Genomic DNA, 20,563 nt, shown 5'->3' with positions numbered 1-20,563 from the left:
GTTGAATTAGCTTAAAAGGAATGGGAAAATGGTTGGTATCATTGGCACGCATGATGAGAGAGACCTCTCCATCTGCTGGATCTATGTAGGTAGTCGCTTCAATGACAGTATTTTGCACAGTTTTAATGTGTGAATGGGTAAGATTACAACATTTCGAATGATTCAGATTCTTTAGTAAGGTTCTAATCATAAGTCAATAAGCCATACAACTACTTTCCTACTTTCTGTTAAATCCATCTATAAGGAAGGAAACAAAATAGCACATTGTTGTATATACAATTCATGTTTAAAATTATATACAGGATGATTCAGCTGCCTGTTGATGGGTTTTATGCAGCCTGCAATGCCCTCAGAAACCATGCACAAGATTTCTATATTCTCTTGCTTGCTGAGCACAAACTATTAGCCCTAAGGAAAACATGAACAGGACCTTTTTGTGGAAAATTTAATGTAGCTAAATTTTATACTGGGATACGTTTTCACTGGAGTCCATGATTCTTGAGTCATTCAAGAAAACCGCATTTGAAAGTCACCTTCGTATTTTTTCTTGAATGACTCAAAAAACTGTGGCCTGTAGTGAAAACAAATCCCAGTACAATAGTTATCTACATTAAATTTCCTACAAAAAGGCCCTGTTCATTTTTCCTGTGGGAATAAGATTTTGCACATAGCGAGGGAGAGAATATGAAAATCTTGTGCATGGTATTTGAAGTCATTGTGGGCTGCATAAAACTCTTTGGTAGGGGCAGCTGAATCATCCTGTATAAGGAGAAAGATTATATTTGCGAAAAACCATTTGTATAATGGTTTAAATGCCCTGCTATCATAGTTAAGACTGACTGTGAAAATATTAGCGAAACTGACAACATTTTCTTTCTTCAAGTTAGTTTTAACAGAAAACTTGCAAATTCTTGTTTAAAAAATATGTATCCTATGTCAGTATGAATATTTATTACAGCATCATGTAAAAATTCAAAGTAAATTGGTCAAGTACTTTTTGAGATTTTCGCTAACAATGTTCCCACTTTATGTATTACATACAATTACACATCACATATATTACAAAAAGATAGCTGATGTCCATCCAAATGTTTATTAGAGTGTCATGTAAATACTTAATGTACATGGATCACAAACTTTTCCAGAATTTTGATAGCAAATTTTGCCTTTCTTTATTCTATATATATTTATAAATTATAGCCTATGTCTGTCAAAATGTTTATTAGATTATGGCGTAAAAATTTGAAATAAATTGGTAAGAACTTTTCGATATTTATGTCTTATTACATATATAATGGAAACTCAGGTTCAAATATCAACAATATAAGGAAAAAAATAGATTGCTACTCACAGTAAAGACAACATCCTGAGCTGTTGACAGGCACAATGAAAATACTGTTACACACTCAGCTTTTGGCCAAAGCCTTCTTCAGAAAAGGATAAACTCTCTCTCTCTCTCTCTCTCTCTCTCTCTCTCTCTCACTCAAACAATTCATTCACACAAGCTAGTACATCTCACGCATACGACTGCCATCCCCAGCAGCTTCGACCAGAGTGCAACTGTCACTTTGAACAGAAGCAGCAGTCTGGAGGGGACAGAGAAGAGGAAGGGATAGCAGGGTACACTTGGGGAGAGAGAAGGGCGCTGTCTGGTGGAGCGTGCAGGGACTTGAAGGAGGCATGACAAGATTGCTACCAGGCACAGCATCAGGAGGCTGTGGGACAGGGAGGGGAAAGGGGCAATGGGGAATGGGGAGCAGAAAAGGAGAGAAGCAGGGAAGGGAAAAGACAGGCAGGAACATTGGTAGAGGGTGGCACACAAAGAGTATAAGAAGATGTGAACAGGAAGGGGATGTTAGGACAGAAGGGGTGGAAATTGTTGAGTGGAGGGTGGAGGGATAGTTGGTTACCTTAGCTGAGGCTGGTACAATTATGGGAGTGAAAAATTTGTCATAACAGTAACTTCCGTCTGTGCTATTCAGAAAGGCTGGTGGTGGAGGGGAGGATCCACATGGCCTGGGTTATGAAGCAGCCACTGGAATCAAGCATGTTATGTTCAGCTGCATGTTGTGCCACACAGTGATCCACTTTGCTCTTTGCAACAGTTTGGCAGTAGTCATTCATTCTGGTGGACAGCTGGTTGGTAGTTACTCATTATAAAAAAAACTGTGCAATGATTGTAGCCCAGCTGGTATACAACATGGCTGCTTTCACAAGTGGCCCAGCCTCTATTGGGGTAGGAAAAGCCTGTGACAGGACTGGAATAGGAAGCACTGGGTGGATGGATTAGGCAGGCCTTGCTCCTGTGTCTTTCAGAGGGATATGATCCCTGTGGCAAGAGGTTGTGATTGAGAATGGCATAAGGATGGACTAGCATGTTTTGGACGGTTAGCGGGGGTAGGATGTCCTTCATTTCAGAGCATAATGATAAGTAATCAACGCCCTGGCACAGGATGTCCTTCATTTCAGAGCATAATGATAAGTAATCAAAGCCCTGGCAAAGGATATGCTTCAGTTGTTGCAATCCAGGACGACACAGGGGGACAAGGAGGGTGCTCCTTTGTAGCTGATTCTCATGGGTGGTGGGAGAATTTGGGGTGTGTGAGAATATGGCATGGGCAATCTGTTCACAGAATTGGTCTGTGGAATAGTGTCTGTCTGTGAAGGCCGTAGTGAGATCCTCAGCATACTGGGCAAGGGACTACTTGTTGCTGCAGGAGTGCCATCCCCAGGTGACCAGGTTGTGAGGGAGGCTGTGTGGAACAGATGAACAGCTCTTGAAATGCAAGTACTGTTGGTGGAGAATGGCCACCGCAAAACTGTGGAGAAGAGCAATGACTTCTTCACAACCTGGACCATCTGGACCCTTCACTCCACCATCAGCTTTTCTGAACTGCGCAGATGGGAGTTATCTTTATAACACATTCTCTGTTCCTGAAATTATCATGGCCTAAACCTAAGGCAACTTACTGCTCCCACAGTTTGCACCCCTCTGTCCTATCATATCCTTCCTATTCACATCCCTTCACCATCTTTGTGTACCACCCTCTGGCAATGCACCTGCACGTCTTGCTTCTTCCCTGCTTCTCTCCTTTTCCATTCCCCATTTCCTCACTTCCCTCCCCCACAGCCTCTCAACACTGCATCAATCTTATCATGTCTCCTTCTGGGGGGTTGGGTTGTTTGGAGGAAGAGACCAAACTGCGAGGTCATCGGTCTCATCGGATTAGGGAAGCACGGGGAAGCACAGGAAAGGAAGTCGGCCGTGCCCTTTCAAAGGAACCATCCCGGCATTTGCCTGGAGCGATTTAGGGAAATCGCGGAAAACCTAAATTAGGATGGCTGGACGCGGGATTGAACTGTCGTCCTCCTGAATGTGAGTCCAGTGTGTCTCCTTCTGGTCCCTGCACACTCCACCAGACAGTGCTTTTCTCTCCTGCCATCTGTACCCAGATTCTTTTCATTGTGCTTGTCTTGCTTGTCTGCAACTCAACATGTGTAGTGGTGAGTAGCAATATATCTATCTCCTTATACTGTTGTTATTATAAGAACCAGATTTACTAAAAATACATAGCCTGTGTCCATCTTAACATTTATTAGACTATCATGTAAAAGTCTGAAACAAATCAGTCAATAACTTTTCATTGTTTTTGCTAGCAACATTTTCCCTTTATGTAGTATATGTATAGTATATGTACAGTTAAATACTAGATTTAAAAAAATATGTAGCCTATGCCCTTCCAAACATTTGTTTAAGTTAAACAATAACTTGTCTTTATACAGCAGTATAGATTATAGAAATTAAACTGTTTTTCTCAATTTTTCACAAAAGTGTGTCAGCTGACTTATGCCCATTTAAAAATATACAATTCATATAGATTGAAGGAGAGATGTTTCTACACGAACAGGACATTTCCTGACTTTTATTTCATCACATTGCACTAAAAACTACTCCTAACTACTCTTTGCTTCTTCACTCCATTTCAGTTTTCTACATCTTTCATTGTCTTTCCTGTCTATGTTTTAACCCCCCACTTCTGTTACGTACAATGCACTTAGCTTACTCACTCTTATTAACTCATACACGATGTTCTAGTAGTAATCTCTGTCTTGCATATTACCCTGTCTCCCACCTTTAAGCTCACAGATTTTCAAATCTTGTCTGATGCAGTCCTCAACAATCAGTCTTTCCTTCTCGTCCCGTATGCTAAGTCTCCCCTGACCCGCGGTTCTGGTTGACTTTCCCACAATCTGCCACTTTTCCTAGACTTCTCCGGTCCTTTTCCATCACCTTCTTCCTTCTCCTTCAAACCTTCTGCCAATCACAACAGCCTTTTATGTGTGTGTTCTGTTGCCACTTGGTGAGTAGATTTTTTACCTATACAATTAAATAAAAACAAAGCAATTTTGATGGACATTTTGTGTGTTAGTGCCACTAAGCATGGTATTTTCTTGGTACACAGATTATAATACATTAACTACCAAATACAACACTTTAGCTTCAAAATGATGAAATCCATCGTGGTGTTGAAAAGAGTTTGGTGTTTTTAACTTGTGCTACATGTAGTCAAACAACAAAACACTGACTTTGTGTTCGAGTAACACAAAAGTGTCTTAACAACTGTGAAGACACGAATGTACAGTAGAGAAGGTTTGAAAACTGTTGTAATCGATCACTGTACTTTTAATCGAATGAACTCATAACAACAACAAAACAAAAAAGTAAAACATATTTTTTACTGAAACTTCCTGGCAGATTAAAACTGTGTGCCCGACCGAGACTCGAACTCGGGACCTTTGCCTTTCGCGGGCAAGTGCTCTACCAACTGAGCTACCGAAGCACGACTCACGCCCGGTACTCACAGCTTTACTTCTGCCAGTACCTCGTCTCCTACCTTCCAAACTTTACAGAAGCTCTCCTGCGAACCTGCAGAACTAGCACTCCTGAAAGAAAGGATATTGCGGAGACATGGCTTAGCCACAGCCTTGGGGATGTTTCCAGAATGAGATTTTCACTCTGCAGCGGAGTGTGCGCTGATATGAAACTTCCTGGCAGATTAAAACTGTGTGCCTGACCGAGACTCGAACTCGGGACCTTTGCCTTTCGCGGGCAAGTGCTCTACCAACTGAGCTACCGAAGCACGACTCACGCCCGGTACTCACAGCTTTACTTCTGCCAGTACCTCGTCTCCTACCTTCCAAACTTTACAGAAGCTCTCCTGCGAACCTAGCAGAACTAGCACTCCTGAAAGAAAGGATATTGCGGAGACATGGCTTAGCCAAAGCCTTGGGGATGTTTCCAGAATGAGATTTTCACTCTGCAGCGGAGTGTGCGCAGAAGTAAAGCTGTGAGTACCGGGCGTGAGTCGTGCTTTGGTAGCTCAGTTGGTAGAGCACTTGCCCGCGAAAGGCAAAGGTCCCGAGTTCGAGTCTCGGTCGGGCACACAGTTTTAATCTGCCAGGAAGTTTCATATCAGTGCACACTCCGCTGCAGAGTGAAAATCTCATATTTTTTACTTTTTACACTTTGTAAATTTTAACTGCCATTACAATACTTACAGCTGTACGTGTGTGTGTGTGTGTGTGTGTGTGTGTGTGTGTGTGTGTGTGTGTGTGTGTGTGTGTGTGCGCGCGCGCGCGCGTCACACTTTTTAAAAACTATTTAGTGCTACATATGAAGAGAGATTTGTGACGCATACATACCCACACACTCTACAAAAATATGCATCACTTACTACATAACAGGATAATGCATGCATTTTGTAGTATGTCACGGAACTGCTATTGACAAACAGCTTCTATGTCCTTGCTTAATGTATTTAGCAGCACAAGTGCCTTTTGCTTCCTTAGATGTAAACACAATCATTATAAAAATGTGGGAAACAGCACTCAAAAAATATGTCTAAAGTGTGACATTTAACAAAGGATCAATGTCTACCAGAAGAGAGAGCTATGGACATCTGTCCACAGTACTGCTGCATAAAATATATGGAGGCTTACTTAAGGTTATGCCAGTGGTAAAAGTGGTCTCTCATTTTCATTAGTTTGCGTGGTAGTTAAAATATTCACAATACTGTCTTCTGCATAAACACTACAATAATCATTACAAAATAAAGCAGTCTCTCATTGTTGTTAGTTCATATGGTACTTAAAGTATGACTACAGTTGCCCAAGAACTTTATGTTCAACAAATCTGTTAAAACTGTTAAAATAGCTTACAATAACATTATTAATACAATCAATTACATTCATTACTGCATAAAATTTACCATACCTTTGTTACAACTCTGCTATGTCAGTGAGGAAAATGCCTCTCATTCTACTAATATGGTATTTTAAAATTCATAATACTGTCATTAATGTAGTAAAATATAATAGCCATTATAACATAAAACATGAAGTTGTTTTTTAACATTGTCAGATGTCATAATGGTAAAACTAGTCTATCATTTTCATTGGTTCATATGGTATTCAAACCAATGTTATTCACTTTAAGACAGGCTGTCTAAATACAGAAAGTAGTGTGTACTACGAGATTCTGTCAAAGAGCTGTTTGGGATAACATTTTTGGTTTTACATATTGCGACAGGCTTTCATGGAAGCAGCACATTGATCATGTCTGAAAAAAAAGTCCTGTGTTAAAAAAAAAGTATTCCATAATTTGAGAGGTGGTGATATGGACTAAAAAATGTCCAGCAAACTTGCACTCTAAAATGCACACCTTACAAGCTGTGAGCACTTCTTTTGCAAAAGGGACGTGTTTCACAGTAGTGAAGACAAACACGTGCTCATAGCTCTTATGGCATGCTTTTTATAGCCCATGTTTGCTGCATTCCCCCCCTCTCCCCATACTACCACCTCGCCACATATGGAACACTTTTTTTTACATCCTCTATACATTAAAGAGAGTATCACCATACCTTATTCTGAAACCAAAAGGAATGCATTCTTTGTATTAGTTTAACCTTTCTTATGTTATGAAGTAGTACTGTTGGGCAGTTCCTGCCAAACTAATACAGAAAGGGGTTTCAAATTGCAGAAGAGAGCACCGAGGATCACAGCAAAAGTGAAATTATGGGCATACTGTAATAGCCTATTTACTAGTTTTAACACTCTCACTACCTATGTCACGTATATTATGTTTGTGAAAGAAGACAATAAGGGCACCATTAGGAATATGCAAATTCCCCAGCCATGATACAAGGCTTAAAATACGTTTTCATGTGATTAACAGAAGATTAATGTTAGCAGCAAAATACCCTTATGTCAAAGGAACTATTTTTTCAATATAATGGAAGGAAACATTCCACGTGGGAAAAATTATATATAAAAACAAAGATGAGGTGACTTACCGAACAAAAGCGCTGGCAGGTCGATAGACACACAAACAAACACAAACATACACACAAAATTCAAGCTTTCGCAACAAACTGTTGCCTCATCAGGAAAGAGGGAAGGAGAGGGGAAGACGAAAGGAAGTGGGTTTTAAGGGAGAGGGTCTGCTTGTGTCTGTATGTGTGGATGGATATGTGCGTGTGTGCGAGTGTATACCTGTCCTTTTTTCCCCCTAAGGTAAGTCTTTCCGCTCCCGGGATTGGAATGACTCCTTACCCTCTCCCTTAAAACCCACTTCCTTTCGTCTTCCCCTCTCCTTCCCTCTTTCCTGATGAGGCAACAGTTTGTTGCGAAAGCTTGAATTTTGTGTGTATGTTTGTGTTTGTTTGTGTGTCTATCGACCTGCCAGCGCTTTTGTTCGGTAAGTCACCTCATCTTTGTTTTTATATATAAGAACTATTTTTTCATAATTTTCTATCAAAGATGTTAATGGAATATTTTTTAAAGGGAGCTTGAGCAGTGGCTTATCCTTAAATGCTTGTATAACTGGGAACTAGCATTAATTACAATGTAAGTGACAATCCTGTCCTAGCAATAAACGTGGTACTAAATTGCATATGAAAACAAATGTTGTAATGTGGACTGCACTACTGTCTTAAACAGACTTATTTTATGTCTGTCAAACTTTTATTATTTCAAACTGCCAGCTTTCCAGCAGTGTCACACATCTTCAAACCTGTTACACAATATAAAAATAAATGACAATAGGGTTCTAATCCCGTGCAGAGCTAAAGAATCTCTATTTGATTACAATACAAATGTTGTATAACAAACAATTTCCTGTATTTACAGCGTAAACAGTTTCATCAAAAGTATCAGTTTCACTGTCATATACAAAGCTAAAATGGTATTCTGTTGCTTTACATTACAGCTTAAAAAAGAAGAAGAAGAAGAAGAAGAAGAAGAAGAAAGAAAAACAAATGTGTCCTGGTAATGAATGCCCTCTATATGTACTATGTAAGAAAGCAAAATTTAAAAAAATTGTTACTGTGACATAAAAATGGCGAGTGGCAGAGAAAACTGCCAAATTTTTACGAGAGAATGTAGTTGTAACATATCAGAATGAAGGGCAAATTGCATGCAGATAAAGGCATAAACCTCCAGTTTGGCAAAAAAGAACCAATACAATAACTCCGACGTGTATAAAATGAAATATGCAGAGAGTAATAAAAATTAGACTGATGTGACAAAAGTAATGGGACAGCAATATGCACATATTCAGAAGGCGGTAGTATCATGTACACATGGTATAGAAGGGCAGTGCATTGATGGAGCTGTCATTTGTACTTAGGTAATTCATTTGAAAAGATTTCCAACTTAATTATGGCTGTATGATGGGAACTGAACAAGCTTTGAACACAGTATGGTAGTTGGAGCTAGACACATAGGACATTTCATTTTGGAAATTGTTAGAGAATTCAATATTCTGGGATACAAGGTGTCAAGAGTGTGCCACTAATACCACATTTCAAGCATTACCTCCTACCACAGATAATGCAGTGGTCAAAGGCCTTCACTTAACAAGCAAGAGCGTGGAGTTGTCAGTGCTAACAGATAAGCAATACTGCATGAAATAACCACAGAAATCAATGCGAGACATACAGTGAATGTATCCATTAGGACAGTATAGTGAAATTTGGCATTAATGGGCTGGGGCAGCAGATGACCGATGCAAGTGCCTTTCTAACAGCACAACATTGCCTGCAGCGCCTCTTGTGGACTCGTGACGATATCGGTTGGACCCTACATGACTGGAAATTGGTAGCCTGGGCAGACAAGTCCCAATATCAGTTGGTAAGAGCCGATGGTAGAGTTCGAGTATGGCACAGACCCAATGAAGGTATGGACCAAAGTTGCCAACAAGGCAGTGTGCAAGCTGGTGAAGGCTCCATAATGATGAGGGCTGTGTTTACATGGAATGGACTGGATCCTCTGGATGTCAGCCACTTGGAGAACATTTGCAGCCATTCAAAGATGTCATGTTCTCAAACAATGATGGAATTTTTAAAGATAACAATACACCATGTCATCGAACCACAGTCATTCACAACTGGTTTGAAGAAAATACTGGACAATTTGAGCGAATGGTTTGGCCACCCAGACCGCCCGACATGAATCCCATCAAACATTAATGAGACATAATCAACAAGTCAGTTGTGCACAAAATCCTGCACCGCCAATACTAAGCAATTGTGGATGGCTATAGAGGCAGCATGGCTCAACACTTCTGCAGGGGACTTCCAACAACTTGTTGAGTCGATGTCACTTCAAGTTGCTGTGCTATTCCAGGCAAAAGGAGGTGCGACACAATTTTGGGAAATATCCCATGACTTTTGTCACCTCAGTGTATATGTAGGCCAAACTGGGCAAAATTCAGAGGGGTAGTATCAAGAACATTGTGGGCACAATAATACGATGGCATTTGGGGCACACATAAGACACAGTAACCAAGAACTTTGTACAACAAGAGGACACATGAGAATACTGCACAGAGCTCTAAAGAGTTTTCATTTGGATTTGCAAGAGGAACTTGAGATTTATGCCCACCAGCTAAAAACTCCACAAGAACCACTGAACAAGCAAAGTGATTTTGCACTTAGTAATTATTTTGAAATTTTAAAAGACATGTTCTAGCCTTTATTAGCACTTCATGTTGGGATGGAACAAATCACTTTAACACAAGTCAGCTGTGGTGGCCCACTGTTTACTGGAAGCGTTGAGTTTGCATGATGGAGGAAAGCTCAATGTGGTGCTACTTTCGGCGTGACACTTTGGGAGCTTCCTCTATGATTGTTTAATGGAAAAGAAGAAAGGACACAGTCTCCAAAGTTTTTTAACTGTTTATTTTTAATGAAATGTATTTATCAGTCTATGAAATGTAATGTTTTATGCTTGATGGTCTTGAATGTTTTGCATATAAATTATCTCAAGAGTATTTTTAAATCCATTAGTACATGTACAGGGCATTCATTAACAGTATAGCCTTTTTACATCAATCAGGTTTCTTTCAAAATTTTAGTATAGAGTGACAGCATACTCAATTTGCTTATGTATACGATGATGAAACATGGAATTTAACCCTTTGGATTCACTGTCGGGGTACATCCGACATTACAATTTTCTGCTACGACTCCGATGTCAGACAATGTCTGATGCATTTACTGTATAGTGCTATAAATGAGAGTTGGGGAGAATGCAGTGAGTAGAAAAATTGTATTGGAAAGGGTTGACCTCTATAATAATTTTATGGCACATGAGAGCATATACATTTGTATCTACAACGTAGGAAGTAATTTGCTGTATCAACAATGCAGTAGTGTAGGGGTGGCAGTTAGTACTGCGTGCCAGCGTCATTTCTATTCGAGCTCTCTCATGAATTTTCACCGACTATTGTCTTGGCCTGGCACACTCTTGATTTAATGTTAGAATTACCCTCTGTAGTATACTCCTTGTAAATAATTGTATGAAAGTGAAGCAGCTGTGTAATGGCACATGGTATGGAATTGTGTTATAAGAAAGTATTAATAACAATAAAAAATGTAGTTGTATTGCAGCACTTCTATTTTAATCAGCTGATGAGACCTCAAAATTCAAGTGACAGATGCCACAAATCATCTTGTTGTGGCACCATGAACATTGTCTACATATCTGGAAGGAGAAGGGGGTGTTACAAACTGATAATTCCATTAAGACTGGTTATTCTGTACTTACAAGAAATAGTATGTTGCACAACGTTTGTACTGTAATCAGATAGAGATTTTTTAGCCCTGCAATATTGTAAGAAAAGGACTAGAGCCAATCTATCATTTATTTTTATATTGTTTATCAGGTCTGAACATGAGTGACACTGCCCAAATCCTACCAGTTTGAAATATTAAAAACAGTCATTGACAGACGGCAATTAAGTCTATCTTCTTCAAATAAGAATTGGGGTACCTCCGTGCAACAAGTAAGTCCAATTTGATGACTTATTATCTTAGTATATGAACTAAATAATTATGCAAAAGTGTAAAAAGGCTTCCCTGCATGCACAAATGATGATTTAATCGCACACTGTTGACGTTGCTCAGCCTATAAAATTATGTGTTATGATCAGAAAATAAAATATGTGTACATACCAACATTGCTGGTGCTCGGAACATGTAACTGAAAGGGTAGTAGATAAGGTTGAGGAAAGTAGCTGCATACAAATCAGCATATCGCACAACTTGAGAAGAGAAAAAAGTCTGTCTTGATCCACTGCGAAAAACGCTGCCCATCATTCCATAAGCCAGGTCCATCTTATGTGTTACATCTCGAATAGCAAGCCGTATTTTTGATATATCTGGTTTCTCTTTTGTACTGCTGTCTAGATTCCTAAACAACATTCACCCATATTTTAGAAACATGTAACACTATCCTGTACAACAGCAGTATCTATTATTTTGTTCTGTAAAACCTCACAATCAATCACACCTACTTGTACATTTCTCCTAGCATAACATCTAGTGCCTGCAGTTCAGCAAAAAGCTGACATTTGTCCGTCCATACATGGAGTTCCTGGACTAATTCTGGAACAATAAGAAATGTTCGCCACCCGCGAATCTTTTTTGACTTCAGAATATCACCAAATATGTGATCTCCTATGTATAGCACATCTTTGCCTTTTGCACCAAGAAGTTCTGTGAACACATCACAGTTGCCTGAAACATAAGAAATATTTATGTACACTGACCCATAACACTAAATTGAAACTATATTCTCCAATTTTCAATACAATCTAGAAAGTCCTGAGTGAAATAAAAGGCACAAAAACAAGACTGAAATTATTGCTAAGCTTTTGGACAATAACTATTTTAATCCAACCACTACATCGAATAAACAAACAAGTCATTTTAGTGTACATTGTGGATGTAGTTTTGCATTTTTAAGCAAGCAGACTGCTGTTGTTGTGCTTGCCACATGGCATGTGCTGCTAACATGTTGTGTGGAAGAGTGTGTTTACTAATATGATCATACATGTTTGAATTCAGACTGCTTGGAACTAAGTTCCAGCATGTCACACCTTAATGTTGTAGATTAGGATATAACATTCCTCAATGCTCGACAATGATTACTTGTTGACACTGCAATTGTAATCAATATTCTTGACAGCCATTTGGAGAATGACTTCATTCAGTAATTATATTAAGTCTGTGGACACAATGCTCATCAAAATTCCAATTTCAATTGTTGCCAATAAGTTAAAGGGGTTAAGTTTATTTTTACTCTTCCTTGCAGGTTGCAATGAGATGGGACTCCACTAACTATATTCATCAATGTTTCAAGAAACTGGGGGATGCTGCAAAAACAACTATAGCACTGAAATGCAAAGACTTTCCAGTTGTATCAGAGAAGTAGTCTAAACCACACAAAGAAGTGAGTGATGTGTTGAAACCATGTAAAGGATTAACTGTCAAGGTGGTGAACAGTATGTGACAGATAGTCATATTATGGTTCTCACTTATGGTCTCGTATATGTTTGCAAGAAATTATAAATTAAAATTTATCTGAGGTGATGTAGAATGTGGTCAGTCTGTTACACAAATAACTGATTACATGAATGAAAGACACTTATATAACAAACAGTTGCAGTGCCCAGTTGTTGGACCTCAGGTTTAAGTTACTGGCATTTAGTGTTGACACTGCTGTCCATTCAATCAAACCGCATTGGAGGAATTAATGTTAAAAGTGTGGAGCCAGAATACCTGGATCAGAATAAGAAAATGATTTACAGTTAGTAGTTTACAAAAGGGCTACCATAACAACCACCAACAGGAGAAAAAACTCAGTTGCACCTTCTCTTTTATTTACAAATGGGTATTACTCCGTGGACAACAACTGGGCCCATTAACAAACTGTTGTGACTCATCTTCGACATGCACTTTGTTTCTTCGTGTTAATTTTTTCTAATAATGTACAACAGAATGTATGCAGCTGATAGAAAAAGTGATAAGACTATCACAACCCACCAAGGCAAACTCAGTACCTTAAGTTAGCAAAAAATATTCTGAGATGTTCAGTACTGGATTCGACAGCTGGTGTGACGGTCATATTGAGCACACGGGTAATAGTGAACTGCCTATGTCACCCCTTGTTGAGTCTTTCACTTACTTTGTTATTCTGATTCAGGTATAAACATAACAGAACCAAGTCACCACCAACATCCTGTGCAAAAATCTCGTCAAGTGCCACTAATCAGTCAGCCCATGACATCCAAGCGGAAACAGCAAAAAATGTGCAGTCACACTCCAAATCAGTACCACTGGAAACTGTGACAAGATCTTCAACACGAAAATGCAGACCTCCAGCCTAGAGCCAGGATTTTTTATGCGCAAGAACACCAGTAGCTCCCTGCTAGCAGCAAACCGAAGGAAAACAGATGCAAAACCGAAACTACAAGAAAACCCGGTGAGTGGTGTCAAAAATCATTCCATTGGAAAACAGTCACTATTATCCTTTAAAATATTACACCATAATGCGCAGTCAATGTTTAATAAGTTCCTAGAAATAGATCTCTTCCAAAAAAACAAAGTCACACTTAGATGTTCTCTGTATTACTGAACACTGGTTAACAGAAGACAAAATTTAAAAAAAAACACCACTTGGCGAATTTACTCTAGCTGGTTAGTAAGGGAGGTCGTACAGCAATCTATGTAAAAAAAAATTTAAGCTACAAAAGCCTCACGGAGTACAATAATATGCAAATAGAAACAGACTTTGAATTCTTCTTAATTATCTTAACACACTATAACCTATTGATACTGAATGTATATAGAGCCCCTGATGGGAACATCCAAAGCTTCAATCACTCCCTTGAAGCACTACTCACAAAAATTACTCACTAAACAAAAATCTATTAATAAGTGGAGATTTTAATATTGACTTCCTCACACCTGGAAAAAACAAAGCTGAATTGTTGAATACTACAAATTCATTCAACCTATCCCCAACTGTAAACACACCAACCAGGATCACAAAAAATTCAAAAACAGCTCTAGATCAGATTTTCATAAATGCAGACAAACTACACCACTCAATCAAAGTCATCACCACAGGTTACAGTGACCATGAAGCCCAAATACTAACGGTGAATTTAAATTACATAAGACAATATCCCACAAAAACTAAAATGCAAAGGCAATTTAATGATGATAATATAAGGCTTTTTAACTATCTGTTAAGGGCTGAAAACTGGGCAGAGTTCTATAAAGAAAATGATGTAAACTACATATTTAATTCCTTCCATGAAACATTTCTCCACCACTTCAATACTGCAGTTCCACTGAAATCCAGGAAAATAGGAAACAAATACACAAACTCATGAATAACAAATGGGATAAGGACCTCCATCCAAAAAAAAAAAAAAAAAACGTGACTTAAAAAATCACATGAAACATGATGAAGTCGAAAGTCGATGATCAGTTTAGGTCATATTGTAAGACCTATTTTGAAATCTACAGAAAAGTAATCCAACAAGCAAAAAAATTATACAATGATAAATTTATAAAGGAATCCAACAATAAAATGAAAGGCTTGTGGACATTTGTAAAAAATGAAACAAACATTAAGCAGCATGTTATAAACAAAACATTAAAACTAAACCTAAATGATGAAGTCACATCAGACCCCGACAAAATAGTAAATGGTTTTAATGACTATTTTAGCAAAATAGCAGGAAACCTGATAAAGAAAAACTGCCACAGACCAAATACTCAACACCAAACACTATTGAAAACCATACCAGTACAGGCATCAATGTTTTTTCACAAAGTCTCCAATACTGAAGTACTTACAACTATAAAAGGACTAAAGAATAAGTACTCTAGTGGCAATGACAACATTCCCAATTTAATTGTAAAGAAATGTGGAGAATCCATTGTAGAACCCCTAACCCACATAATAAATACATCCTTTACAAATGGAGCTTTCCCTGACCTACTAAAGACTTCTAAAATCACCCCACTTCACAAAAAGGACCCTAAAAATGATGTAGCCAATTACAGGCCCATGGTATGACTCAGCTCATTCTCAAAAATATTTGAAAAATTATTTTACACCAGATGTGGACTCTGACCACAATCTATTGGTTATGAACTGTAGATTAAAACTGAAGAAACTGCAAAAAGGTGGGAATTTAAGGAGATGGGACCCGGATAAACTGACTAAACCAGAGGTTGTACAGAGTTTCAGGGAGAGCATAAGGGAATAATTGACAGGAATGGGGGAAAGAAATACAGTAGAAGAAGAATGGGTAACTTTGAGGGATGAAGTAGTGAAGGCAGCAGAGGATCAAGTAGGTAAAAAGACGAGGGATAGTAGAAATCCTTGGGTAACAGAAGAAATATTGAATTTAATTGATGAAAGGAGAAAATATAAAAATGCAGTAAATGAAGCAGGCAAAAAGGAATACAAACGTCTCAAAAATGAGATCAACAGGAAGTGCAAGATGGCTAAGCAGGGATGGCTAGAGGACAAATGTAAGGATGTAGAGGCTTATCTCACGAGGGGTAAGACAGATACTGCCTACAGGAAAATGAAAGAGACCTTTGGAGATAAGAGAACCACTTGTATGAATATCAAGAGCTCAGATGGAAACCCAGTTCTAAGCAAAGAAGGGAAAGCAGAAAGGTGGAAGGAGTATGTAGAGGGTCTATACAAGGGCAATGTATTTGAGGACAATATTATGTAAATGGAAGAGGATGTAGATGAAGATGAAATGGGAGATATGATACTGCGTGAAGAGTTTGACAGAGCACTGAAAGAGTTGAGTCAAAACAAGGCCCCAGGAGTAGATAACATTCCATTAGAACTACTGACAGCCTTGGGAGAGCCAGTCCTGACAAAACTCTACCATCTGGTGAGCAAGATGTATGAGACAGGCGAAATACCCTCAGACTTCAAGAAGAATATAATAATTCCAATCCCAAAGTAAGCAGGTGCTGACAGATGTGAAAATTACCGAACAATCAGTTTAATAAGTCACAGCTGCAAAATACTAACGCGAATTCTTTACAGACGAATGGAAAAACTAGTAGAAACCGACCTCAGGGAAGGTCAGTTTGGATTCAGCAGAAATATTGGAACACGTGAGGCAATACTGACCCTAAGACTTATCTTGGAAGCTAGATTAAGGAAAGGCAAACCTACGTTTCTAGCATTTGTAGACTTAGAGAAAGCTTTTGACAATGTTAACTGGAATACTCTCTTTCAAATTCTGAATGTGGCAGGGGTAAAATACAGGGAACGAAAGGCTATTTACAATTTGTACAGAAACCAAATGGCAGTTATAAGAGTTGAGGGACATGAAAGGGAAGCAGTCGTTGGGAAGGGAGTGACACAGGGTTGTAGCCTCTCCCTGATGTTATTCAATCTGTATATTGAGCAAGCAGTGAAGGAAACAAAAGAAAAATTCGGAGTAGATGGAGAAGAAATAAAAACCTTGAAGTTCGCCGATGACATTGTAATTCTGTCAGAGACAGCAAAGGACTTGGAAGAGCAGTTGAACGAAATGGATAGCGTCTTGAAAGGAGGATATAAGATGAACATCAAGAAAAGCAAAACAAGGATAATGGAATGTAGTCGAATTAAGTCAGGAGATACTGAGGTTATTAGATTAGGAAATGAGGCACTTAAAGTAGTAAAGGAGTTTTGCTATTTGGGGAGCAAAATAACTGATGATGGTCGAAGTAGAGAGGATATAAAATGTAGACTGGCAATGGCAAGGAAAGCGTTTCTGAAGAAGAGAAGTCTGTTAACACCGAGTATAGATTCAAGTGTCAGGAAGTCATTTCTGAAAGTATTTGTATGGAGTATAGCCATGTATGGAAGTGAAACATGGACGACAAATAGTTTGGAAAGGAAGAGTAGAAGCTTTCGAAATGTGGTGCTACAGAAGAATGCTGAAAATTAGATGGGTAGATCATGTAACTAATGAGGAGGTACTGAATAGGATTGGGGAGAGGAGAAATTTGTGGCACAACTTGACTAGAAGAAGGGATTGATTGGTAGGACATGTTCTGAGGCATCAAGGGATCACAAATTTAGCACTGGAGGGCAGCGTGGGGGGTAAAAATCGTAGAGGGAGACCAAGAGATGAATACATCAAGCAGATTCAGAAGGATGTAGGTTGCAGTAGGTACTGGGAGATGAAGAAGCTTGCACAGGATAGTGTAGCATGGAGAGCTGCATCAAACCAGTCTCAGGACTGAAGACCACAACAACAACAACAACAACATTTTACACCAGATTGGAAGACTTTACTAATAAACTATCCTTATTAACAAAACACCAACATGGTTTTAGAAAACAAAAGATGACTACCACCGCTATTTATGAGTATCTCAACAAAACCTTAAAAGCACGGGATAATAAGGAAATCTCTACTGGTATCTTTTTAGATTTAACCAAAGCCTTTGATGTAATTGACCATACCATACTCCTTAAGAAGCTAGCTAATAAAGGTACAAGAGGAATTGCAAACAAATGGTTAGAATCTTACCTGTCAAACAGATCACAAAAAGTTGAAATTAAATTTGAAAAAAAGAATACAACCACCCATCAATGTACTGTCCTCTCCTCTGACACAATGCCTATTAGATGTGGTGTGCCACAAGGCTCAATCCTGGGACCAACACTGTTTCTGCTATACATTGATGACATAAACACGAAGCTTGCTACAGGACATACCACACTATTTGCCAGTGACACGAGTGTAAAGAGTGTACTAATAATAGAAACTGATACAGAGGACCACAACCAAAAAATTAAACCGCTTATGTCGTCACTCAGCAAATGGTTCAACAAGAATAAACTGATTATAAATATACAGAAAACAATGTACATCAACTTCAGACTCTCATCCCAAAAAGAAGAAATGCCCATTGTGATTCTAAATAATCAAGAGCTTTTGTGTGTGGACTATGTCAAGTTTCTTGGCATACGGCTTGAAGAAAATCTTAAGTGGGAGACACACACAAATTATATCTCAAAAAAGCTATCAACTGTGTGTTAAATTTTAAGGATACTAAAAAAATCAGTCACAAAATTTGTTCTCAAACATGTATATTACGCTTACTTCCACTCAACATTACAGTATGGAATCAGATTTTGGGGGAACTCACCTGCGGGTAGACATATTTTCAAAATGCAAAAAAGGGCAATACGCATAATATGTAACCTAAGACATAACGAATCATGCAGACTACATTTCAAAACAAATGGTATTATGACACTGCCCTCTGCTTACATTTATAATATCGTCTCATTTGTCAAGTCATACCTGTTAAACAATGACTGCACATTAAAATTCATGGAGGTATCCATAACTATGCAACAAGGCAGCAATCTGACCTACATATGATTCAATCCAGAACTACCTGCTACCAAAAAAGTGTTTTAAAAGTTGGGATACAAATGTATAATAATTTACCAAATGGAATCATAACAACAAAGAACCCAAGAGCCTTCACACATAAGTTAAAAAAATATCTCTTGGACCAATGCTTTTATGCAGTTGATCATTTTTTTGAAAGGAATTATATACTGTGCATGTCTATGAAATATACTGGATTGTTATATACTGTGCATGTCTATGAAATATACTGGATTGTTATATACTGTGCATGTCTATGAAATATACTGGGTTATTTTACTATTGCATTTGTATTGGCTGTTTGTATTTTACTATACAACATTTGTATTTACTGTTTTGTTAAAGACAGATAACTTCCTCATTACAAAATAATGTAAAATCAATTTACTAAAAATTACTTGCAAATATGTTCTCTTGACCTTCCAAATTCATACGTACAACCGTACAATTCTATGATTTGTATTGACTGTTTTCTTTAACATAGATAATTTCTTCACTACAAAATAATGTAAAAATCAATTTGTAAAAATTACTTGTAAATATGCTCTCTTGACCTGTCTAATATCATATGTACAACTGTAAAATACTATGATTGCCTGGATCAATAAAATACAATACAATACAATAATTACATTTCATTTTTGTTACATTACTTAAATAAATTTAAAAATACTTTAATAGCATTACTAGTATAACTGCATTCTCAGAGTGCAGTAAACAAATCTGCAAAGTCTTTGCATATCACCATCAATATTTTAGTTTTATTATGAAGAGTTTTGGTATTACATTTCAGTGACAAAAATGTCTTCCACCTTTGTAGAAATGAATCCTATTTGGAGAAAGACTATCTTCACAAGGCCAAACAATCCACTTCTGTGGTGTAAACAGAACCAGCATTGTTATCCAATATTGTCAAGAGCCTTGTGCTCTAGATTACACATATTGCCAATGTCGATGCCTTTCTAGAGGATTTTTATTTAATTTTTTTCAAAAACCGGGATAGGTAAAGGACTGTCATACTCAATCACAAAAATAAAGAAAAGATTCTGTTTTTAAATATGACGTCATGTTCAAGGATGCATGACTACCTAGTTTTGGATATTCAATGCATCTTAAATAAATCAAAATTCAAAATGATTTCCTTAAGCACTAGACTAGGAGTGAAACATCATACATTTTATTTATTCTGCATATATTTTAAATCCATCAGTAAAACGGCTACCTACATAAGAATGTCCTGCGGAAAAGAAGTAGAATACCCCAAAAGTATTTACTGAAAGTATTTTCATGTGGTGGTGATACTATACCTCCAGAATAAACTTGTCCCTGCTGCAGAGGCCCCACATGGGAGCCTATCTTCAGGGCTCCAGTGACAGTGTCCACCTGTCGAAGAATTGTGCCTTCACCAAAAAATAAAGGTTTTCGGGCATCTACCACTATGGTGTCAAAATAGGTCTTCCAGTCTCTGTGGGGTTCGTCTGGCTAAATAAGGAAAACAAACATCTTAATGAATACAAGCATGATGGTAAGTTATAACTCACTAATGCTAACTGATCAAATGTAATATGCTGTAATGCACAGAATATAGACACCTTTTAGACAAAAATGCATCTACAGATTGTAAGAGGTCCGTAGGCCCTTACTATAAGTTTGCACTCGGCACAGGTCGATAGGCCAAACAATCGATAGTGTCATGTTGCGAGAGCGAGTGTAGAGTTGAGAGAGTTCCCAGGTTGCGGGCCGAGCCGTGTGGAGGCCTGTTGCTGTAATGCAAGG

At 38.2% G+C, this 20,563-nt stretch overlaps 1 protein-coding gene across 4 annotated transcripts in view; it reads right to left on the bottom strand.

The window, feature by feature from the left end:
* Positions 1-20,563, bottom strand: part of LOC124615874 (cytosolic purine 5'-nucleotidase) — a 470,708-nt gene that overhangs the window by 39,149 nt on the left and 410,996 nt on the right. For all 4 annotated transcript variants that reach the window (XM_047144059.1, XM_047144044.1, XM_047144051.1 and 1 more), the window contains exons 8-10: positions 20,095-20,269; positions 11,855-12,077; positions 11,514-11,751 (exon numbers count right to left, since the gene is read on the bottom strand). In XM_047144059.1, the coding sequence (XP_047000015.1) occupies positions 11,514-11,751; positions 11,855-12,077; positions 20,095-20,269 (636 nt within the window). The remainder of the gene's footprint in view (positions 1-11,513; positions 11,752-11,854; positions 12,078-20,094; positions 20,270-20,563) is intronic.

This window comes from Schistocerca americana, chromosome 1 (assembly GCF_021461395.2).
Source record: "Schistocerca americana isolate TAMUIC-IGC-003095 chromosome 1, iqSchAmer2.1, whole genome shotgun sequence".
Taxonomy (NCBI): Eukaryota; Metazoa; Arthropoda; class Insecta; order Orthoptera; family Acrididae; genus Schistocerca; species Schistocerca americana.
The sequence above is the reverse complement of the archived record's forward strand: the minus strand, read 5'-3'. Positions and strand labels throughout refer to the sequence as shown.